Here is a 21,753-nt window from a genome sequence, read left to right as displayed (position 1 = left end):
CCAAACACTACACTCTACTCAGGTGAACAGAGGTTAGTTTGTATATTGGATTATCGGTGAGACTGCAGATCACTTATAATCTGGTATATATCTGTATTTCCGGTGATACTGCAGATCACCGGTAATCAGATACTCTCTGCGCCCACCGATCGTTACAGAACGCCAGACCAAAATACAAAATGGACGCAAACACTGATTGTCTGGGTGTACTTGCCGCTTCGGTGGACAACATCAATCAAGTACTGGGCACTCACATAACTCTTATTGATGCCCTATCAGGGTCTGTACAAACCCTCCAGACATCAGTGGATCATGTGCGATCCTCTCCTAGCTCTGACATACGTATGCCTGTACCTGAAAGCTTTTCCGGCCACAGATCTGACTTCCGGAATTTTAGGAGTAGGGTGTTGTCCTATTTTGAGTTGAGACCCCAATCTTCGGGTACTGAGACCCAGAGGGTCACGTTTATTAAAACTTTGTTGTCCGGCGACTCCCAGTCTTGGGCGTATAGCCTGCCCGCCGGAGACAAAGCTCTTACCTCTGTAGAGGAATTTTTTAAAGCTATGGCGGTAATTTACGACGATCCGGACCTTGCCTCGACTTCTGAGCGGAAGCTCAAGCTTTTGCGTCAAGGCGAAGGTCCGGTCGAAGATTACGCGGCCGAGTTTAGGAGGTGGTCAGTTACGGCCAGGTGGGAGACCTATGCCCTATTAGATCATTTCTTGTCAGGGCTGTCCGATGAGGTCTCTGATTTGATGTTAAGCCAGCCCGAGCCCAGAACAGTCGATGAGGCCATCTCAGCGGCCATCCGAATCGACCGCAGGCTGCGCTACCAAAAACAGACCAGGGGTAGTTCCCGTCTCAGAGGGGTATCTTACACCACGGTCCCAGTGACTCCACCTACTACTATTTCACCTTCTCCTGTCGTGCCTCCTTCCGAGCCGATGCAGATTGCTCGGTCAAAATTAACCCAGGTAGAGCGAAGACGGAGAATGACCGAACAGCTGTGTTTGTACTGCGGTGAAGGGGGGCATATAGTACAGAACTGCCCCAATAAGCCGGGAAAACGCTGCCGCTTAGGAGTGGTGGGGGGTAACACCCTGGGCGTCCGACTTTTACCCCTAGAAGAAAAACAATTGCTTCTTCCCTGTACCGTTACATGGGAAGATAAGACTGAGGTCACGGAAGCCTTTATCGATTCAGGCTCCGCGGCAAATTTTATGGATTCGGAGTTTGCTAAGAGATTGTGTATTCCGCTCACACCAGTACAACCACCCATCCAGGTTACGGCAGTGGATGACTCTCCTCTGCAAGGGAATCACCCACTGTCTCAGACACCAGAGGTGGGGGTCACCATAGGGGTACTGCACTGGGAAAAGTTACAGTTCTTTGTGTTGCATATGACAACCTCCACCATTATACTCGGCATGCCATGGTTGCACCTTCATTCTCCACACATTGATTGGGCCACCGGCCAACTAATTTCTTGGTCAGCACACTGCTTTCAGCGATGTTTAGGGAAGGTGACATTGGGCCAAACCAGTGTTCATGTTCAGGGGGTACCTGAGCAATATGTGGAATATTCTGATGTATTCTGTCCCAAGGCTGCAGACAAGTTACCCCCACATCGCTCTTTCGATTGCCCCATTGATATACGTTCAGGTTGTATGCCCCCTCGGGGTCATTTGTACAATTTATCTGGGCCAGAGAAATTGGCTATGAAGGAATATATCCGTGACAATTTAGCCAAAGGCTTCATCCGGCCATCCCGATCGCCTGCTGGAGCAGGTTTCTTTTTCGTTAAAAAGAAAGACGGGGGGCCTGCGGCCCTGTATTGATTACCGGGGACTAAATAAGATCACGGTAAAGAATCGCTATCCGTTACCCCTAATAGACGATTTATTTACGCAGGTCACCGATGCTAAGATCTTCTCAAAGCTGGATTTACGGGGCGCGTACAACCTGGTGCGCATTAGAAAGGGCGATGAGTGGAAAACGGCCTTTAACACGCCAGACGGGCATTACGAGTATCTGGTGATGCCCTTTGGGTTATGTAATGCCCCGGCCGTTTTCCAGGAACTCATCAACGAGGTCTTCAGAGAGGTGTTGGGGAGATTTGTGCTGGTCTATCTAGACGATATACTTGTTTTCTCCAACAACCTCTCTGAGCACAGAATACATGTGAAATTTGTACTCAACAAATTAAGACAAAACTCACTTTATGCTAAGATTGAGAAGTGTATTTTTGAAGTCACATCTGTCGCCTTTCTGGGGTACATAATTTCCACCACGGGCCTGTCTATGGACCCCGCCAAAGTCTCCGCTGTTTTGGAATGGCCTCAGCCGGTTGGGTTGAAGTCTTTACAGCGGTTTTTAGGCTTTGCGAATTATTATAGAAGGTTCATAAAGGGGTATTCCACGGTTATCGCACCCCTCACCTGTCTTACGAAAAAAGGGGCAGATACCACCCACTGGTCTCCTGATGCATTAAGTGCTTTCTCCACTTTAAAAGATTTGTTTTGTTCCGCACCCATCCTGAGACATGTAGACACCTCTTATCCTTTTATTGTTGAGGTAGACGCCTCGGAGGTTGGGGTAGGGGCTGTGCTGTCTCAGCGGTCAGGCTTGCAGGGAAGGCTACACCCTTGTGCGTATTTCTCTCGTAGGTTCTCTCCGGCAGAGAGAAACTACGATATAGGCAACAGAGAGCTCTTAGCCATTAAACTTGCCTTTGAGGAGTGGCGTCACTGGCTGGAAGGAGCAGAACATACAATTACTGTATACACGGATCACAAGAATCTAGAATACATCGAGGGGGCTAAGAGATTAAGTCCCTGTCAGGCTCGATGGTCTTTGTTTTTTTCGAGGTTCAGGTTCATAATTACGTATACCCCGGGTAGCAAGAACATTAAGGCAGATGCCCTGTCCAGATGCTTTGAGTTGGAGACAGCACAGCCTTCTGCCCCAGAGACCATTGTCCCACAAAATTTGGTGCTGGCCGTAACAGAGACTTGGGAAGACTGGACAGAGACCTTGAGTCCTTTTCAGCAGGATGTCCCTGAGGGGAAGCCTGAGGGGGTTTTATTTGTGCCTCTGCCATTCCGTCTCCGGGTGCTACAGATATTCCATTCACACAAGAATGCGGGACATCCTGGGGCATCTAGAACGCAGGATCTTGTGGCCAGGTGCGCTTGGTGGCCGTCTCTGGCAGCCGACTGCAAAGAATTTGTTAAGGATTGTGCGGTATGTGCTAAAAGCAAACCCTCCCGGCTGGCACCTGTAGGGAGGTTGCAGCCTTTACCCACCCCGAATGAACCATGGACCCACTTGTCCATGGATTTTGTGGGTGAGCTTCCCAGATCAGAGGGCATGTCGGTCATTTGGGTGGTAGTCGACCGCTTCAGCAAGATGGCCCATTTTGTGCCCTTGAAAGGACTCCCCTCGGCCCAGGAATTGGCCGACTTGTTTATCAAACACGTGTTCCGGTTACACGGCATTCCGGAAAACATAGTGTCCGATCGGGGAGTCCAATTCGTATCTAAATTCTGGAGGGCATTCTGTCATCAAATGGGCATGAAGCTGTCGTTTTCATCGGGCTACCACCCACAGACCAACGGTCAGACGGAGAGGGTCAACCAGTCGTTAGAGCAGTTTTTGAGATGCTACGTTGCAGAGGCGCAGAATGACTGGGTCAAATTTCTGCCCTTTGCAGAATTTGCACAAAACAATTTGAAAAGTTCTTCCACTGGATTTTCTCCGTTCCAGGTTGTGTCTGGAAGATTGCCCAAATTTTCACCGTTACCAGTGGCCTCCACTCCGTTTCCAGCTCTGGAGGCTTGGCAAAGGTCTTTTAAAGACATTTGGCGGACGGTGAGAGACAGTTTGGAAAAGGCGTTTCTGAGTCAGAAGGGTCAAGCTGACAAGAAACGGTCTTTGGAGTGGAGATTCCAACCAGGAGACTTGGTTTGGGTATCCACACGTCACTTGGCCCTGAAACAGCCCTCAGACAAGTTGGGTCCCAGGTTTGTCGGGCCTTTCCCGATAGCCAGAAGGATCAACAACGTCACTAACGCTGTTGATCTTCCCGCTAGCATGCGTGGGGTAAGGTCCTTCCACGTATCCCTGCATAAGCCAGCAGTCCATGTGGGTCCCACTCCTCCTCCTCCTGTGTTGGTGGATGACCAACCTGAGTACGAGGTAGAAAAGATTTTAGATTCACGCGTTGTACAAAACTCGGTACAATATCTCGTACATTGGAAAGGGTACGGCATTGAGGAGAGACAATGGGTACCGGGGAGTCGCATGCATGCGGACGAATTAAGGAGGGAATTTCACGCCTTACATCCCGAGAAACCTGGTAGGAGTTGTCCGGAGTCCACTCCTCGGGAGGGGGGTACTGTGAGGAAACGCGGAAAAGCCGCCGTCTCTCGAGGTGAGGCGGCTGTTTCCGCGTCCAGCATGGCGTCACAACGCGGAAAAAACGCCGCATGCCGCATGGGCAGTGCGGCGGAATCCGCATTGGTAACGGCGGAATCCGCATCAGAGGCGGCCCCCGCACGAGATACATTGCATGACAGTACTGGTGTGGCTGGGACTGATAGTCCACCAGGATTCAGACTTACACGCGCGCGAGCACAGAGGCAGAGTTTAAATAGCAGTTAGAAGGGTGTCGGCTGACCAGCTGGGTCAGCTGACAAATTCCACTGCTCTCATTGGACCAGCAATTAGGGAGGTCCTGGAAAGGTCCTAGAGTATATATACTGCTGGTTGTTCACTTGCTCTTTGTCTGGCGTGCGATCACATATGTGGGAGCACTCAGACCTGTAGTCAGATCCTTAAGTGTGCCGGGACCAGCTGGAGCTGTAATCCTACACTTAGCTAGATTCTGTTGATAGCTAAAGTACTAGTTTGATTGTGATTATATGTTATGACTTTTGCCTGCTTTGACTATCCTCCTGAACTCTGATCTTGTACCTCGATATTTCTGATACTCTGTTGCCGAACCCCGGCTCGTTCCTTGACTCTGTTTCTGCCTCCTGATTTTGTACCACGATATATCTGATACCTCGTTGCTGAACCCTGCCTGTACTTTGACTCCGCCTTTGCCTCCTGATCTTGTACTTTATCTGTCCGTGTGTGTTCGACCTGGCTTGTCCGACCTCGAGAACCGACCTTACCGTTAGAGGCGGTTCCTCGCTCTGTTAGCGATCCTTCCTCCTGAGGGTCACTTTCAGATATACCTTCCTACTGTCAGTCTGACTCCTCCCGTCTTGGAGAGCTCAGGTCTGCGGAAGGAATCTGTGCAGTACTCCTTGCTGCATTGAGGCCTTGTCCTCTAAGTGTTACTGTTACACCAAACACTACACTCTACTCAGGTGAACAGAGGTTAGTTTGTATATCGGATTATCGGTGAGACTGCAGATCACTTATAATCTGGTATATATCTGTATTTCCGGTGATACTGCAGATCACCGGTAATCAGATACTCTCTGCGCCCACCGATCGTTACACTGGGATTGACAGCATGAAGTCTTGAACTCATGGAAATAGCACATTTTTGGGCTGTGAGCTCAGATAATCTTCTCCTTTTATTGCCTGAAGAAGCTAGTGAATACGTGCAATGTCTATACAGTGGTTACCTTTGTGGTATCCCGTCCATCATTTCACTATTTCTAATTATCCAATATTGCCTAACTAGACTTACTGCACTATCTGGGGCTCTCGATTGTCTCTTTTTGTCTCATTAAAAACAAAAATTTGCTTACTTAAAACAAAGTATTTGCAATAATTCAGGTTGGAGTTAGCTCCGAAATTTATCCCAGTGCATCACTGCTGAAATATGCAAATTACTCATTGTTGTTCCGGTGGGCTAAACACACCTCCAGATCCGCTGGAATGCAATGATGTGTCAGCTTTTTAATATTTCAGAGCCACACTAATCCAACATGCATACAGACTGTAGCCCCTTACACACTCAAATCATTTCTGGTTCATCATGAGCTTGCTGGGTAGGCTGTAACTTTTGTCTGAAACAAAAACAGGTGTGTACAAATCTTAAGACTGGGTGAGACACGGCCATACTTTGCTACTGAGATGAGGTGGTGGAGTCATGTCATAGGCAGAGGCGTAGCTAGGGTTTTCAGCACCCGGGGACAAAGACCATTTTTGCGCCCCCCCTGGAGATGCCTGGGCAATGCAATGTAGGTATTTTGGACAATATAGGTTAAGGATAAGGATAATGGGGATAGGGATACAATTAAGGAAAAACATTACGTCTGGAACACATGATGCTACTTCCCGTCAGATCGACAGGTCAAATCAATAATTTCCGGTATGTCCGACCTGTTCCCGATGAAGAACAAGATTTTATGAAGTAGTGATCCAAAAATCAATCAGGTGTAGATTGGAAAATTATTGTTCTGACCCATTGATCTGACAGGAAATAGCGTTCTGTGTACCAGCCTTTAGGTTAGTTAAGGTAGCCATACATCTAGCGATGATGGGCAGATGCAACCAAGAGACAAATCTCTGTAATTGAATCTGATTAGAGAGAGATCTGTTGGCTGCCCATACACCACAGGCTGATTCACTATCAATTTCATGCTGAAGTGCGCCGCATCTGCCATAGTGTATAAATGTGCATGTACATGTGTGCATTTATACATTACCAGCCCTGTATCGCTGTGCCCATCCGTCTTCCAAATCCGCAGCTCTTCCATTAGCACTATACACGCCACTGGTGTGGCTCGGGTGTGACTTCACACACGTGCCGCATGCTATGCGCCAGTGGCATGTATGGGGCTAATAGAAGAGTGGTGGATTTGGAAGACGGGTGGGCACCGCAACACAGGACAGGTAATGTATAAATGCACACATGTACATGCACATTTATACACTTGGGGAACAGCACCAGGGGTTATCAGAAGTAGGAGAGGGGGATGTTAGAGATACTAATAGATCAGGATATTGGGTATTGACAAGACCTTTTGGCCTTTTAGGGTAAGGCTAGGAATTAGACAATAGGATTATGGGAAAAAATATAAAGATAAGTATCAGGTTAGGGTTAATGATCACAAGATTAGGGTGATTCAATTGACTATGGAAGGTCAGTGACATGACTATGGACTCTGTAAAGTACTGCAGAAGATGTCAGTGCTATATATTATTATTATTTATTGTATTTATAAAGCGCCAGCATATAACGCAGCGCTGAACATTAATTTAGGTTACAGACAATATTTAGGGTGACATACAGCAATATGACAATACAGGAATACAAGAAAAACAGATCACACAGCACAGTATGAGGTAATGCTTAGTCAGTCACTAGATGGGAGCATGGAGATTAGGCAAGTTAGGTTCACTCAAGTACATAATAATAATATGGTAGGACATTAGACTGACTATGGTAGAATTAGATTGTGAGCTCCTCTGAGGACAGTCAGTGACATGACTATATATTCTGTACAGTGCTGCAGAAGATGTCAGTGCTATATAAATACATAATAATAATATGGTAGGACATTAGACTAGGACTATGGTAGGGATTAGATTGTGAGCTCCTCTGGAGGACAGTCAGTGACATGACTATGTACTCTGTAACATACTATGGAGGACATCAGCATAATATAAATTATTTATAATAATTAGGGTGACACATTAATGGGCTGCTGCAGAAAGAGAAAAAGTGCTGGTGCTCCAAACAGCTGTGTGAACCACTGTGCTCAGAATGCAATAACAAAGGAACCAACTTAAAGGGGTTCTCTGGGGGGAGTTTGGAAATAAAATCTGACACTTACCTGGGGCTTCTACTGGCCCCCTGTAGCTGTCATGCCCCGCGTCTTCCTCCTATGATCACCCGTTCCCTGCCGGGAATAAGTCTAATAAGACTAATTATTTGTCTAATAAGACTAATTATTTGTCTAATAAGACGAATAATGAGCGCTCTCGCCCGCGTCATCGGGAGCTTATTGCACAGGCGCAGTACGAAGTTTTCTTGTACTGCGCCTGCGCAGTAAGCTTCCGATGACACGAGCGGAAGCGAGCACGTGCGCAGCCGCAGTGTGATGAGATGCCACGTTAGACCGGGGCCGGCAGCAGGGAACAGATGATCGTTGGAGGATGGCATGAGACATTACAGCTACAGGGGGCCGGTAGAAGCCCCAGGTAAGTGTCTGTTTTTACTTTCAACCCCCTCCCAGAGGATACCCAAAGTGACATGTGACATAGACATGTGTATGTACAGTGCCTAGCATGCAAATAACTTTGCTGCGTTCCTTTTTTTTTCTTTCTCTGCCTGAAAGAATTAAATATCAGGTATGTAAGTGGCTGACTCAGTCCTGACTCAGACAGGAAGTGACTACAGTGTGACCCTCACTGTTAAGATTTTCCCCTTTTTATCTCTTTCTTGCTCTCAGAAGACATTTTCTGCTAGGAAAGTGTTTTATAGTTGGAATTTCTTATCAGTGAGGGTCACACTGTAGTCACTTGCTGTCTGAGTCAGGCACATACATACCTGATATTTAACTCTTTCAGGCAGAGAAAGAAAAAAAAGGAACGCAGCATAGTTATTTGTGTTCTAGGCACTGTACATACACATGTCTATCTCATCATGTCACATAAGGTATCCTGTAAGGTGCCCATACATCAGAACATTGTATGGGCAGATCGACCAAGAGACAGATCTCTCTCTGATCTAATCTGCTGCCTGCCCATACACCACAGGTAAATTCCTGATAGATTTCAGCATAAATCTCTCGGGAATCAGCCTTGTGACGCCGCATCCACCATCTCACTGCCTCCACGCTGTCCCCTTAATGTAAAATGCCCTCCCAGTGCCCGGAGCAGTATATTTTACTTGTCCGTCGCTGGTTTTGGCTTTGTCTACACACATGCGCCCCATGTGATTGCCGGCATATACTTGGACACGTGTGTGGCGTCACCCACGTAATGTCTGGCAACCAGATGGGGCACCTGTATGTAGACAGAGCCCAAAACCAGTGACAGACAAGTAAAATATACTGCACCAGGGGGAACATTTTACATTAGGGAGGTCAGCGCGTTCCGTCGCGTTCGTCCTGATATTGTACGCCGTTATTGCCATGTACCCGATCAAGCAAGTTTACATGTAACCAGTTTCCAGAAACCCGAAATTGGTTGCATTGTCAATCAAGCATGCTCTTAGCGGCACAAATTTTTATCCAATGAGGTTGTAATGATCTAATCAGATGCTCGATTTGCCGCAAAGTCGCCTGATGTATGGTCACCTTTACATGAACCCAGGTGAATAGTTTTTAGAGTGTGTGTGAGAATGTAAAGGGAGAAGACTGGGGGAGGAGAAGAGCTGCCTGATAAGAGAGACAGGGCTGCATGAATATAGGAGAACTGATAGAAGCCAGCCAGCTGCAGTGTAAACCTATATACAATTGTATGGGCAGAAAGTAATCTGCAGCACTGTATATAATATAACACAGGGATATAGCAGACCTTTGCACAATATTAAGTACAAGTAAGAAAACATACTCCAGACCATTATCATTGAAATCATACTCCATTAACATTGCTCTGCAATCATTCAATTATAGCCTCCCCCGCTGGTCACTCGCTCTCCACAATAGCTCAGGACCAGGCAGCTAAAGTAAACTAAATGCCAGCAGACTTTTCACACGCTAGTTCTCTACCTCCTCCATTCTGACAGCAGCATCTCCTCCACTCATTAGCTAGAAGCCAGCCATCTCCTTTCTTCCTGCTCGGCTTGAATTACCCGGTCCAGTGTTCTCCCCAGAATTTTTTTTCAGCCGGGTGGCATGAAATAGTAGCCGGGTGGCATGAAAAAGTAGCCGGGGGGGTGCGAGGTGAGAATGCAGGGCCAGTGCTTCTGTGCGCAACTCTGCTTACAGCATAGGAGGAAGTGAGCTGATGTCAGCCGGGTGGTCACCAAAACTAGCCGGGTGGAGCACCCGGCGAAAAGAGCCTGGGGAGAACACTGCGGTCTGTTTGGCTCAGCCCCGCCCCTCGCTCAGTGTCACAGAGGAGAGAAGAGGAGGGGCGCTCTCCTCTGTATACACACAGGCAGGAGAGACTGGAGAACAGCGCAGCAGCAAGCTGAATACTGAGAATCAACTGCTGCCGTTCTCCAGTCGCCCAACACTGGCAAAGCGCCCCCCCAGATGTTTTTCTTAACATCTTAGTAAGGGGGCTTTTAGGACCATTGTAGTCCCTTACACACTCCAATGAGTTCTGGGTCACCATGAGCTTGCTGGTTAGTCTGTGCATCTCGGATTCACAAGCCCTACTCCATAGAGCCAAATTAATCCATGCCATGCACTGATGAGGATCAAACAATCCGAAACAGTCTGTATGCATGTTGGATTATTATGGCTCTGTACAAATTAACAAGCTGACACATCATTGCATTCCAGCGGTTCTGGAGGTGTGTTTAGCTTCTAAGGGTACTATGGTTAAATTGCATATATTCAGCAGTGTTGCTCTGGGAGACATCTCAAGCTCACTCCAACCTGAATTATCGCAAATTCTTTCTGTTTTAGGAAAGCAAACTTTTGTTTTTCCCAGATGCTGGAGGGGGGGGGGGGCAGATGTACCCCTCTGACCCCCCCTCCCTACACCCCTGGTCATAGGTCATACACCATAGCATAACTGAGCACAGCAACAAGACACAAGCTTGTTGTACTACATCAGCAAGGTCTCTCCCAGGCAAAGGTTACAAAGCAGACTGGGGGTTTAGGATGTGCTGTTCAAGCTCTTTTAAAGATGCACAAATAAAGGGGCAACAGTGAGTTTTGTAGACATAATGGTGCAGCAGAGGAAGAACACATGCTTATCTTTGAAATAGAACATTTCAGGCATAGCTATTATGTCAGAAGTGGCAGGAACCAGTGGGATACAGGTACACCGATTTACATTTCAAAAAACCTGTTCAGAAGAGTTCTTCATGGGAATATTGAAGCCAAAAAGCGCTGGAAATAACGCTAAGCAACCTAACTATGCACAAATACATAACATCTAAAGTGTCCAAAAGGCAGCGAGTGCTCTAAACAGTTGAGTCTAAATGTAAAATACTGTGTTTGGCTGCAGCAGAAGACATTTTGTCACTGGAGAGTGGTACAATAATAAGTGTCCACAGGCAACAGTGAAGCACAATGGAGGTTCCTTGCATTTTTGGGAATGGATTTACGAATTTGATCAGAAATAATGATGTCTGTACAGCTGAGAAACACAAGCTGATACTTATCAATCATGCTATGCCACAAGGAAGATGACAAGTTGACAGAATATGTTTTGCAACAGGACAATAACCAGAAACACAGCCAATGTTATTGAGAACTATCTTCAGCATAAAGAAGAACAAAGCTCTCCTGGAAGTGATTGTATTGGATGTACCGAAACCAGATATCAAATTCATTACATGTATCTGGGTTTACATGAAGAGTTAGAAGTATTTGAGGCAGCCTCCAACCATAAGAGATCTGTTGTTCGCTTTCCAAGATGTTTAGAGCAGCCTACCTGCTGATTTTATTTTCCAAAATTGTACGCAGATGTACCCAGGAGATCTAATGCTTTTTTGAAGGCAAGGGGTGGTCACACCAAATACTTCTGCTGGCAGCCTCTGAAGATCGCCAATCCCTGATGGGTCAGTGTCTTCTGGGCATGCATTGGCGTTCACCTGCGTCACCGGGAGCGTAATGCACTCGTTCTTGTGCAGAAGATACCGACCCGTTAAGGGTCGGCATCTTCCCCACTCGGGTCACGTTACACCTTAATGTTACAATACGAAGGTAAAAAAAAGAAGATTGGGAGCAAATACGATAAATTTGGTGTTATCACGCTCATACCGTCTCATACTGGTCACTAGAAGTTCAACATTGCACCTCTTGGCAGAGAACTCTCTGGGAATCTTAAAATAATAATTGTTGTACATAAAGATGGTTTGGTTTATAAAAATATTGCCTGCACCCTAAAACTGAGCTGCAGCGCAGTGGCCAAAATCGTACAGTGCTTTAACAGGACAATTTCTACTGAGAACAGAGCTCACCATGGTTGAGTGCTCATGTTCAGCATCCTATCGAGAGGTCGTCTATTGCAAATAAATGTATGAGCGCTTTCAACATTGCTGTGGAGGTTGAAGGTGTGTGTGTGTGTGTGTGTGTGTGTGTGTGGGGGGGGGGGGGGTTGGGATCAGCCTGTCAGTGCACCAGAAGCAAGCCTCTTCTAAAGTTGAGGCCCAAGAAAACCCGCAAACAGTTTGCTGAAGAAAAGCAGGCTAAGGACATGGATTACTGGAACCATATCCTGTGGTCTGATGAGACCATGATTAACTTATTTGGTTCAGATGGTGTCAAGGTGACAGCAACCAGGTGAGGAGTACATAGACAAGTGTGTTTAGTCTACAGTAAAGCAAGGTGGTGGGAGTGTAATAGTTTGGGACTGCATGAGTGCTACTGGCACTGGAGAGGGAACAGTTCATTGAGAGAACCATGAATGCCAAAATGTACTGTGACATACTGAAACAGAACATGATTCCCTCCCTGGGCTGCAATTTACCAACATAATAATGACCGCACCTCCAGTATGACTACTTGACACTTCACTTATTTGCCAGCGGTTTAGACATTAACTACTTTACCCCCAGCGGTACGGATTTCTCCGTCCCTTTTTCCACCCTGTTACCACCAAGGGACGGAGAAATCCGTATCGGACGCCGCTCCCGCTGCTGTCCACACTCGCGCTTGTGCACGCCGCCGCCCGCTCGCCCGGAGATCAATGAACGGGAAAAACCTTTCCCGTTCGTTGCCCCCCGCAATGATCAGCTGCATCTACGAGAAGCAGCGATCATTGTGAGAAAAAAACAGTGTCCCAGCCTCCTAACTCTTCCTGCAAGCGTACTTCCTGTACGCTTGCAGGTCGCATAAACAAAAACTCACTGTGGCCATCGTGTGGCCAAATAGTAAAACTACACCCTAAAGCATTTTTCATATACAAATACATTACTTTTACACAAAAAATTATCTCATTACCTCCTACACTCCCCAATTTTTCTTTTTTGTAATAAAAAAAAAAAAAAAATTACAATTAAAAAAAATACATAAATAGTTACTTTAGGGACTGAACTTTTTAAATATTTATGTCAAGAGGGTATAACACTGTTACTTTATAAACTATGGGCTTGTAATTAGGGATGGACGCAAAACTGAAAAAAATGCACCTTTATTTCCAAATAAAATATTGGCGCCAAACATTGTGATAGGGACATAATTTAAACGGTTTTATAACCGGGACAAAAGGGCACATACATTTCATGGGTTTTAATTACAGTAGCATGCATTATTTAAAAACTATAAAGGCCGAAAACTGAAAAATAATACATTTTTCCCACATTTTTTCCTATTTTCCCATTAAAACACATTTAGAATAAAATAATTCTTGGCATAATGTCCCACCTAAAGAAAGCCTAATTGGTGGCGAAAAGAACAAGCAAGATATAGTTCATTTCATTGTGATAAGTAATGATAAAGTTATAGACAAATTAATGGAAGGAGCGCTGAAAGGTTAAAATTGCTCTGGTTGTCAAGGGGTAAAACCCCTCAGTTGTGAAGTGGTTGCATGTGTTATTTTGATGGCCCAGCAAATTTAATAACAATTAATGGTAGATCCTTGTTGTGTCTGCCCCAAATTATAAGGGATATTTTGAGGTCCTACACATGTTTGTGGCCTGCAAAAATGTACCTGTATTCCTTTTTTATGCTGTCCACCATGGGGCTAATGACCAGACTGTAACATGAAAAAAATGTACCTGTATTCCTTTTTTATGCAGTCCACCATGGGGCTAATGACCAGACTGTAACAACATGATTGAGTTGTTTTAAGCAATTCTTCATGCAATACAGGAATCACAACATATGGAATACTCTGAGAAGTCGCTGGATTATGGGTAAATATCGAGCAATCAGTCTTGTCCATCAGCTGCACCTAACGATGGTGTATGTATAACAATTTGTTGTCATGGATTGTCAGTGTAAGCAAAGGTCCACAGCAGGTGACTCTTCATCATACCAGGGTTGGCACCAGCCTAAAGGAAGTAAATGAAACATAATTAGTATCACATTTATACTAAATGAGTTCTGCAGTGAATTTAAGCTGTCCATGTTATTTGTCCTCCTAACTTCTCTATTGCTATCCAAGTAGCATATTTTTCTGTATGTCTCTATTTGCCATAAAACAAAGAAACTTCTGCTTAACAATTGTCCCTGCTGTATTGTCACAGATGCATAAGGGCATCGCTTCCCTGGCTTCATTGCAACTTCAACTTTGATCACTGGGGACTTCTGCCTAAATGTCAATCATAAATCTGCCTAAATGTCAATCATAAATTGATTGTGGAACCTCCCATCCCCTCTTCTCTTTAGAGGGAGAATGCTTTGTCACATGTTCATTGGGTGCAGTCTGTGCCTCCCGATAAAGAGTGCCAAAAGGTAAGGGAGGTGCTGAGGGTGTTGTTTCTTCGACATTACTAGTTCCCACGCTTTTACAGTATTACTATTTGTACTCATATGTTGCTTGATTCAGGGAATAAAATGGTTAGATTGAGCTACTGTATAATCGTTATGTTTTTAAAACTTGGCGTATGGACCCAGAGGCAGTAAATAATCAAAATGATATATCCGTCCAGATAGGGCGAAGTGGTTAAAGAGACACTGAAGCGAAAAAAAAAATATGATATAATGAATTGGTTGTGTACTATGAATAATTACTAGAAGATTAGCAGCAAAGAAAATATTCTCATACTTTTATTTTCAGGTATATAGTGTTTTTTCTAACATTGCATCATTCTCTAATATGTGCAGATTACACAACACTAAGCTTTCAAAATGAGTCTTTCAGAGCAGTCTGTGAAGTAATGAACTCTCCTCTAGCAGAGGAAAAGAAAACAGTTCACTTACAGTTGAGATAATAAAAGTCAGATAACAGCCCTCTCCACGACTAACTTAGTCGTAGAGATTAATGGCTTTTTTGTATAGCGATAACAACTGGACTTTCTCAACTCTTCCTGTACTGGAAACAATTACACTGATGTATCTGATCTTAATGTTTTATTTCTTAGCTGTACTACACATACATATCATAATATCATCATTTTTTTTCCGCTTCAGTGTCTCTTTAAGGCTTGGTTCACACATAAAAAGGTGTCCAGTCCTGTCCTGTCACTTTTTTGTCATCAGTTTTCCATGTGTTTTTATGGATTTGTTCACACATAAATCTGTACATGTCCAGTCAGTTTTGTATGTGTTTCTGTTGGCGTGTTCACACATAAAATGTGTACATTTTCAATTCGGTTCCGTCTTGTCAGTTTTGTGTGTGTTTCTATGGGTGTGTTCCCACATAAAAGGTGTACATTTACGATCTAGTCGGGTAAAACTGATAAAACTTTGACGCATAACTGACAGGACAGTACTGAACTGGACCAGGAATGTGCAGATTTATCTGTGAACCAGGCCTCAGAGCCCTTTTTCACTATATCATATATATATCCTCTACCTTTCGTGTCCCTACCTCTCCCTCTAGATCAGGAGTGTCAAACTCAAATACAAAGTGGGGCGAAATTGAATATTTGTTACCAAGGTGTGGGCCAACCTCAATGTCTACTGGCCACCTTATAACGTTCCCTGGTGTCTAATTGCCCCACTCCAGCTCCTATACAGTTCCCTGGTGTCTAGTGGTCCTCCTTCCTCCCCTATACAGCTTCCTGGTGTCTAATGGTCCTCCCTCCCCTATTCAGCTTCCTGGAGTCTACTGGCCCCCACCTTCCCCTAAACAGTTCCCTATTGTTTTAGTGCTTTCCCCTACCTCCCCCATAATTGCTTCCCTGGTTTTCTAGGGCTTCACCTTTAATATAGCTTCCCTGATGGTCTAGCGTGGGCCAAACATAATATAAAGTGGTGAAACCCCTTGAGGGCCAAATTTAATGGCTCCGAGGGCCAGATTTGGCCCGCGGGCCGGAGTTTGACATGTATGCTCTAGATTGTAAGCCTTCGGCAGGGTCCTCCTCCTTGTGTTCACACACCTGTTCATGCACCTCCATCACCATACACCCATCTATGGATCTGAGTGAACTCAACTGGCCTAATTTCCATGCTCCCATCCAAAAGCATCTGGTTTGCATGTATTCCTGTATTGTCTTATTGCTGTATGTCACCCCTATATATTGTCTGTAACCTTAACTAATGTCCAGCACTGCGTAATTTGTTGGCGCTTTATAAATAAATAATAATAAAAAAAATATCAATTGCTGTCAGTTATAACTGAAAGGGCAATTGATGTGCAAGGTAATGTCCATGTTTCCTCATGGCTCAAGCGATATTACTGGTTAGTGGGGTGCTGACCAGGAAGCTGTTACGGGGTCATCACCATTTTTAAAATAGAGGATGGAAAATTTCATTAGTCACAATGGACAAACAAGACACAGGAAGAAAGAGATTGATAAGACTGTGGGAGGTAAGTATGACGTGTATGTTTATTTTGACCTGTTTTTCAGTTCAGGTTTGCTTTAACCTATTTTGGTTCCTGGATGTAGAAACTACATCCAGGAACCATGCGCGCTCCCGCACGTGCACGCGCGTGCACGCGCGCTCCCAGCCCGCGGTTCGTTAGCCAGGCAATCAGTGAATCGGGCTATGGTGCCCGATCACTGATTCCTCTCCCCCGCTGAAAAAGCGACAGCTTCTCTCGGAAGCTGCGCCTTTTCTGGCTGTTACCTCCCCCATGCGTCGCTCTAAGCGTGTGTTACGCTTAGAGTGACGTCATGTAAACAAACTCATGGCCGCCATTTTGTGGCCAAAAAGTAATACTACAACTAAAAGTAAAAAAAAATAAAAATCAACACACATTTACATTATAAACCTATTGTTTACCTCCCACCCTCCCAAAACTACCCAAATAAAATGTTTAATATAAAAAAAAAAAACATTTCAATAATAAAAAAAAAAAAAACATGTAAATATTTACCTAAGGGTCTAAACTTTTTAAATATCAATGTAAAGATGAAATATTTCTATATTTTTTTATTTTAAACTTGTAAATAGTGATGGATGCAAAACGGAAAAAATGCACCTTTATTTCCAAATAAAATATTGTCGCCATTCACTGTGATAGGGACATAATTTTAACGGTGTAATAACTGGGACATATGGGCAAATACAATACGTGAGTTTTAATTATGGAGGCATGTATTATTTTAAAACTATGGAGAAATAATCAATTTTTTTCCGTTTTTTTCTTATTCTTCCTGTTAAAATGCATTTACAGTAAAGTGGCTCTTAGCAAAATGTACCCCCAAAGAAAGCCTAATTGGTGGCGGAAAAAACAAGATATAGATCAGTTCATTGTGATAAGTAGTGATAAAGATATAGGCTAATGAATGGGAGGTGAACATTTCTCAAGTGAAAATGACGGAACGCGAAAGGGTTAAGGTCCTCTATATCTAGGTAGTTGACCACCACTGATGGAAAGAAAAATTGAGATATATTACTCATATTAAAGGACAATTAAAGTGAGAAGTACATGGAGGCTGCCATATTTTTCCCTTTAAAGGGAAGGTTCAGGGAGGGGATTCAAAAAATAAAAATAAATTTCCACTTACCTGGGGCTTCCTCCAGCCCGTGGCAGGCAGGAGGTACCCTCGCCGCCGCTCCGCAGGCTCCCGGTGGTCTCCGGTGCCCGACCCGACCTGGCCAGGCCGGCTGCCAGGTCGGGCTCTTCTGCGCTCCATTTCCTGGGACTTCTGCGTCCCACGCCGGCGCGCTGACGTCATCGGACCGCCGGGCTGTACTGCGCATGCGCAGAACTACTGCCTGCCACGGGCTGGAGGAAGCCCCAGGTAAGTGGAAATGTATTTTTATTTTTTGAATCCCCTCCCTGAACCTTCCCTTTAAGCAATACCAGTTTCTTGACAGTCCTGCAGATCTATTTGTCTGCAGTAGAGTCTGAACAACACAAGAAATAAGCATACAGCTAATTGTCACGGACGGTTGCGGGGCCGCAGGCGCGTCCTGTAACCACCCGTGAAGAAAAGCGATCGCACTCGATTCTCTGCATCGATTGCGCTTCACATCGATACCATCTGGGTTGAGTGTGTAGGAGCAGCTGAGTCTTTTCCCAGCAGAGAGATAGCATCAGCCTAACTGCAGGATGGCTCTTTTGATATGCTAATGAGCCTGGGCCCAGAGAGTCCCTGGCTTCAAGCTGTGCTGATGGCCCATCCATCAGGTACAGGTGACAAGCACCATGACAGAAGCAATCTAGTTGGGGGAAAAGCCAGACCCTCTGGCTCCCTCCCAGCAGGGGAGCTGACACCTAGCTGGCTGCCCCAAACTTCAAAGATCCTTTGCCTGGGAATGACCTGCTATAAATCCCAGAGGTATCTCATATTCCATAAACTGCTATATGTATCATATTTTCTGTGTTGCCAGGCTGGCAGACCCTCCAAACTAACAGAGCATGTAGGGCCCTGTCTGGCGTTGGTTCTGAGAACATCTCAGAACATTCTGAGGTAAAGACTGCCAGTTAGGCAGTTCGAAAGTGCCCTGATGATACCACAGGGGTCCCACCCCTCATGTTTGGTATCAGGCTGCTGGGTACATCGAGGCAGACCTGAAAATATTAGTAAATCTGCCCTGACCTGTACGGTTCGGTGAGATAGAGCCCATATATGGTTAAGGTATGATTTCTGGTCCCCCAGGACAAGGGGAGGACTCATCTCATGTTCTAAGGGGGTGTGTGGCCCCGCCCTCACTCCCTCCTACGGAATCAGGGGCATAAGAGTGGCAGAGGACCCAAACTCAGTGTCCTCCACCCTGAAAACATCTTGAACTCATCGGTGCCAGCTTGAGGATATGCTGGCATCCACCTGGTCTGAACTCTGAACTTTGATTTAACCCTCTGGGCGATACAATTATATCGCCCAGGAGGTGGCGCAGCACTATTTTTTAAAATGTTTTGTTTTTTAAATCATGTAGCGAGCCCAGGGCTCGCTACATGATAGCCGCAGCGCAGCGGCATCCCCCCACCCACTCCGATCGCCTTCGGCGATCAGAGTAAGCAGGAAATCCCGTTCAGAACGGGATTTCCTGCTGGGCTTCCCCGGTCGCCATGGCGACAGGGCGGGATGACGTCACCGACGTCTTGGACGTCGTGACGTCAGAGGGAGTCCCGATCCACCCCTCAGCGCTGCCTGGCCTGATTGGCCAGGCTGCGCAAGGGGTCGGGGAGGGGGGGGGGCTGCGTGGCACGGCGAGCGGTGGCGGATCGGCGGCGATCGGAAGTTACACGCAGCTAGCAAAGTGCTAGCTGCGTGTAACAAAAAAAAATTATGCAAATCGGCCCACCAGGGCCTGAGAAATCCTCCTGCGCGATATACCCTGAGCTCAGCTCGGGATTATCGCTCAGGAGGTTAAACCCAGAACTCTGATTTTTCCCACAAAAAGGACATCTTTCCAGGAACTAAGTATTTTTCTCCCTTCTTTTATTTTTTATACTGGCTATTAATGTTTTAATAATTGTTGATTTTAATAATTGTCTGTATATATTAATTATTTATATTGCTGTGAATAAACGACTTTATCCAAGTCATTCACTGTCCGCTACCCTGCTTATCAGCACACACAGAACTGATCCCGGGTCTCTGAAGAGACGCTACTGTTTGTTTGTTTGTTGTTGGCTAGACAGAATACAGTGTGTTTAACCGTTTTTATTCGCAGGATCAGTCAGGCAGTCGGGTCCACGGGCCCCTACCCGTGGTGGTGGCAGTATACCCTGAATCGTGTGTGAGTTGTAATTACCCGTATCTCACAGGCTCCCTTCTGGTTTGTCTGCGGCTAATTCTTAGCGGTTCCTGCGCATTGACTGCGACCAGAGTTCGCACGATCTGTGCGCTGGCACCGCTTAGAAGGCCAATTGCGGTCAGCCACTAGGGCTCCTGTGACACTAATCTTGTCAGATCTGACAATAATGGCAGAAACACATCGGCTGCATGCTTGTTCAGGGTCTGTGGCTAAAACTATTAGAGGCAGAGGATCAGCAGGACAGCCAGGCAACTGGTTTTACTTAAAAGGAAATAAATATGGCAGCCTCCATATCCCTCTTTAAAGTACATCCTAGGTGAAAATAAACTGATGAGAAAAACAATCGTATCTATCCTCCTTCACCTAAAAACTACTTTTTTTTAGATATCCCACGGTTTTATTTTATATTTAGATCTAGTTTTTAAGTTTTTACTGTTTCATGGTCTGTGCTCACCTTCATTGAAGTGTGCTATAGCGCAAAAACGATGAATTATTGACCCTTTTTATCTCTTTCCTGTTCTCAGAAGCCATTTACTGACAGGAAAGTATGTTATGACTGTAATTACTTATCAGTGAGGGTTATGCTATAATCTAACCCAGTCTGACCTGGTCCCGACCCGGACAGAAACTACTTGCATACCTGATGTTTAACTCTTTCAGGGAGAAAAAGAAAAAAGGAACACAGCCTAGTTATTTGTGTGCATACACATTTCTATCTCATCATGTCTCATTCCGCCTCGGTTGTCCTTTAAGCTATGCAAGTGAATATTTGTATTAAATAAAAGGAGACACAGTTATATACTCTATAATAATTGTTAAACCTCAGGTTGTTCTAGCCTAATACATTTTAATAACTGCATGCAAACCTATGATGTTATGTGAGGCTCAAATGAATGAGCTGTCAGTACACACTCCTCTTGGTTTTAGTTTCATTTCTCCCACTTTCCAGCTCTCTTTTCATGTTAAACCACACCTACATTGTGTATATAACGCTAGCTTGTTTCTATTGCAGCACCACTCAGTCTAACACAGATTATTAACTGCTGCTCCATTTTACTGGAACGTAACAAGTCCAAAAAAGAACATGGCACCAAAAGGAAAGAAAGCAAGTATAAATTCTGGGAATAAATTTCTTAAACACCTGGAAGAAACAAACAGAATGAATGTCAACAATAGAGAGGAACTGAAAGCGATCTATAAGGAATTCAAAAAGGGGTAAGACCTTAAAGTATTTTGCTGTAAGTCGCACTAGTTGTTGTAGTAATAGTGGTAGATAAATGGCAGCATTTATTTAAGCAAATTTTCAATTAGAATTCTCATACAGGAGCAGGTGGAGGTGATCATGATTCTCTTTTGCTTTGTCCCTGAAATAATAGATAGCCCTGAAGTATACATTTTTTTATGATCACACTACAGTATATTTTAAACATAGAGCTATTCTGAATCTCCATAACTAAAGACTGGTAGCATTATGATTTTAGAATTTCCATAAAGTAGTCATAGACACCGGTGAGTAATGATTTATTCAAAATTTACATTTAGGCCCGGTTCACATTACCGTTTTTTCCGGAACGTAACCGGGACGTATACTGTACAAACGGCACATATGTGAATGGATCCAATCTTAACCTATGGATCCATTCACATGTGTCCCTTGATACGGATACGTTCCGTATGTTCCGGTCCCCGAACCTAAACATTGCTGCAGGCCCTTATTTTCCGGACCGTTCTGCTTATTGGAACGGATCCAGACAAAAATGCAGCAGCATTGGGGGCAATGGGAAACGGAATGTTTCTTCACACTAGTGAAGAAACGGACCGTTCCACGGGGGATAGGGGCATGGGCCGACGCAAATCTAGCGACAGGGTGAGGGGAGGGTGCAGCAGGTGGGCTAGGGAG

The 21,753-nt window shown here is 45.0% G+C and overlaps 1 protein-coding gene across 4 annotated transcripts in view; it reads left to right on the top strand.

The window, feature by feature from the left end:
• MOV10 (Mov10 RNA helicase) overlaps positions 1-21,753 on the top strand; it is a 342,254-nt gene that overhangs the window by 37,734 nt on the left and 282,767 nt on the right. For all 4 annotated transcript variants that reach the window (XM_068269732.1, XM_068269729.1, XM_068269730.1 and 1 more), the window contains one exon: positions 20,866-21,068. In XM_068269732.1, the coding sequence (XP_068125833.1) occupies positions 20,938-21,068 (131 nt within the window). In that variant the 5' untranslated portion in view covers positions 20,866-20,937. The remainder of the gene's footprint in view (positions 1-20,865; positions 21,069-21,753) is intronic.

The sequence above is a fragment of the Hyperolius riggenbachi genome, chromosome 2 (genome assembly GCF_040937935.1).
Source record: "Hyperolius riggenbachi isolate aHypRig1 chromosome 2, aHypRig1.pri, whole genome shotgun sequence".
Classification (NCBI taxonomy): domain Eukaryota; kingdom Metazoa; phylum Chordata; class Amphibia; order Anura; family Hyperoliidae; genus Hyperolius; species Hyperolius riggenbachi.
The sequence above is the reverse complement of the archived record's forward strand: the minus strand, read 5'-3'. Positions and strand labels throughout refer to the sequence as shown.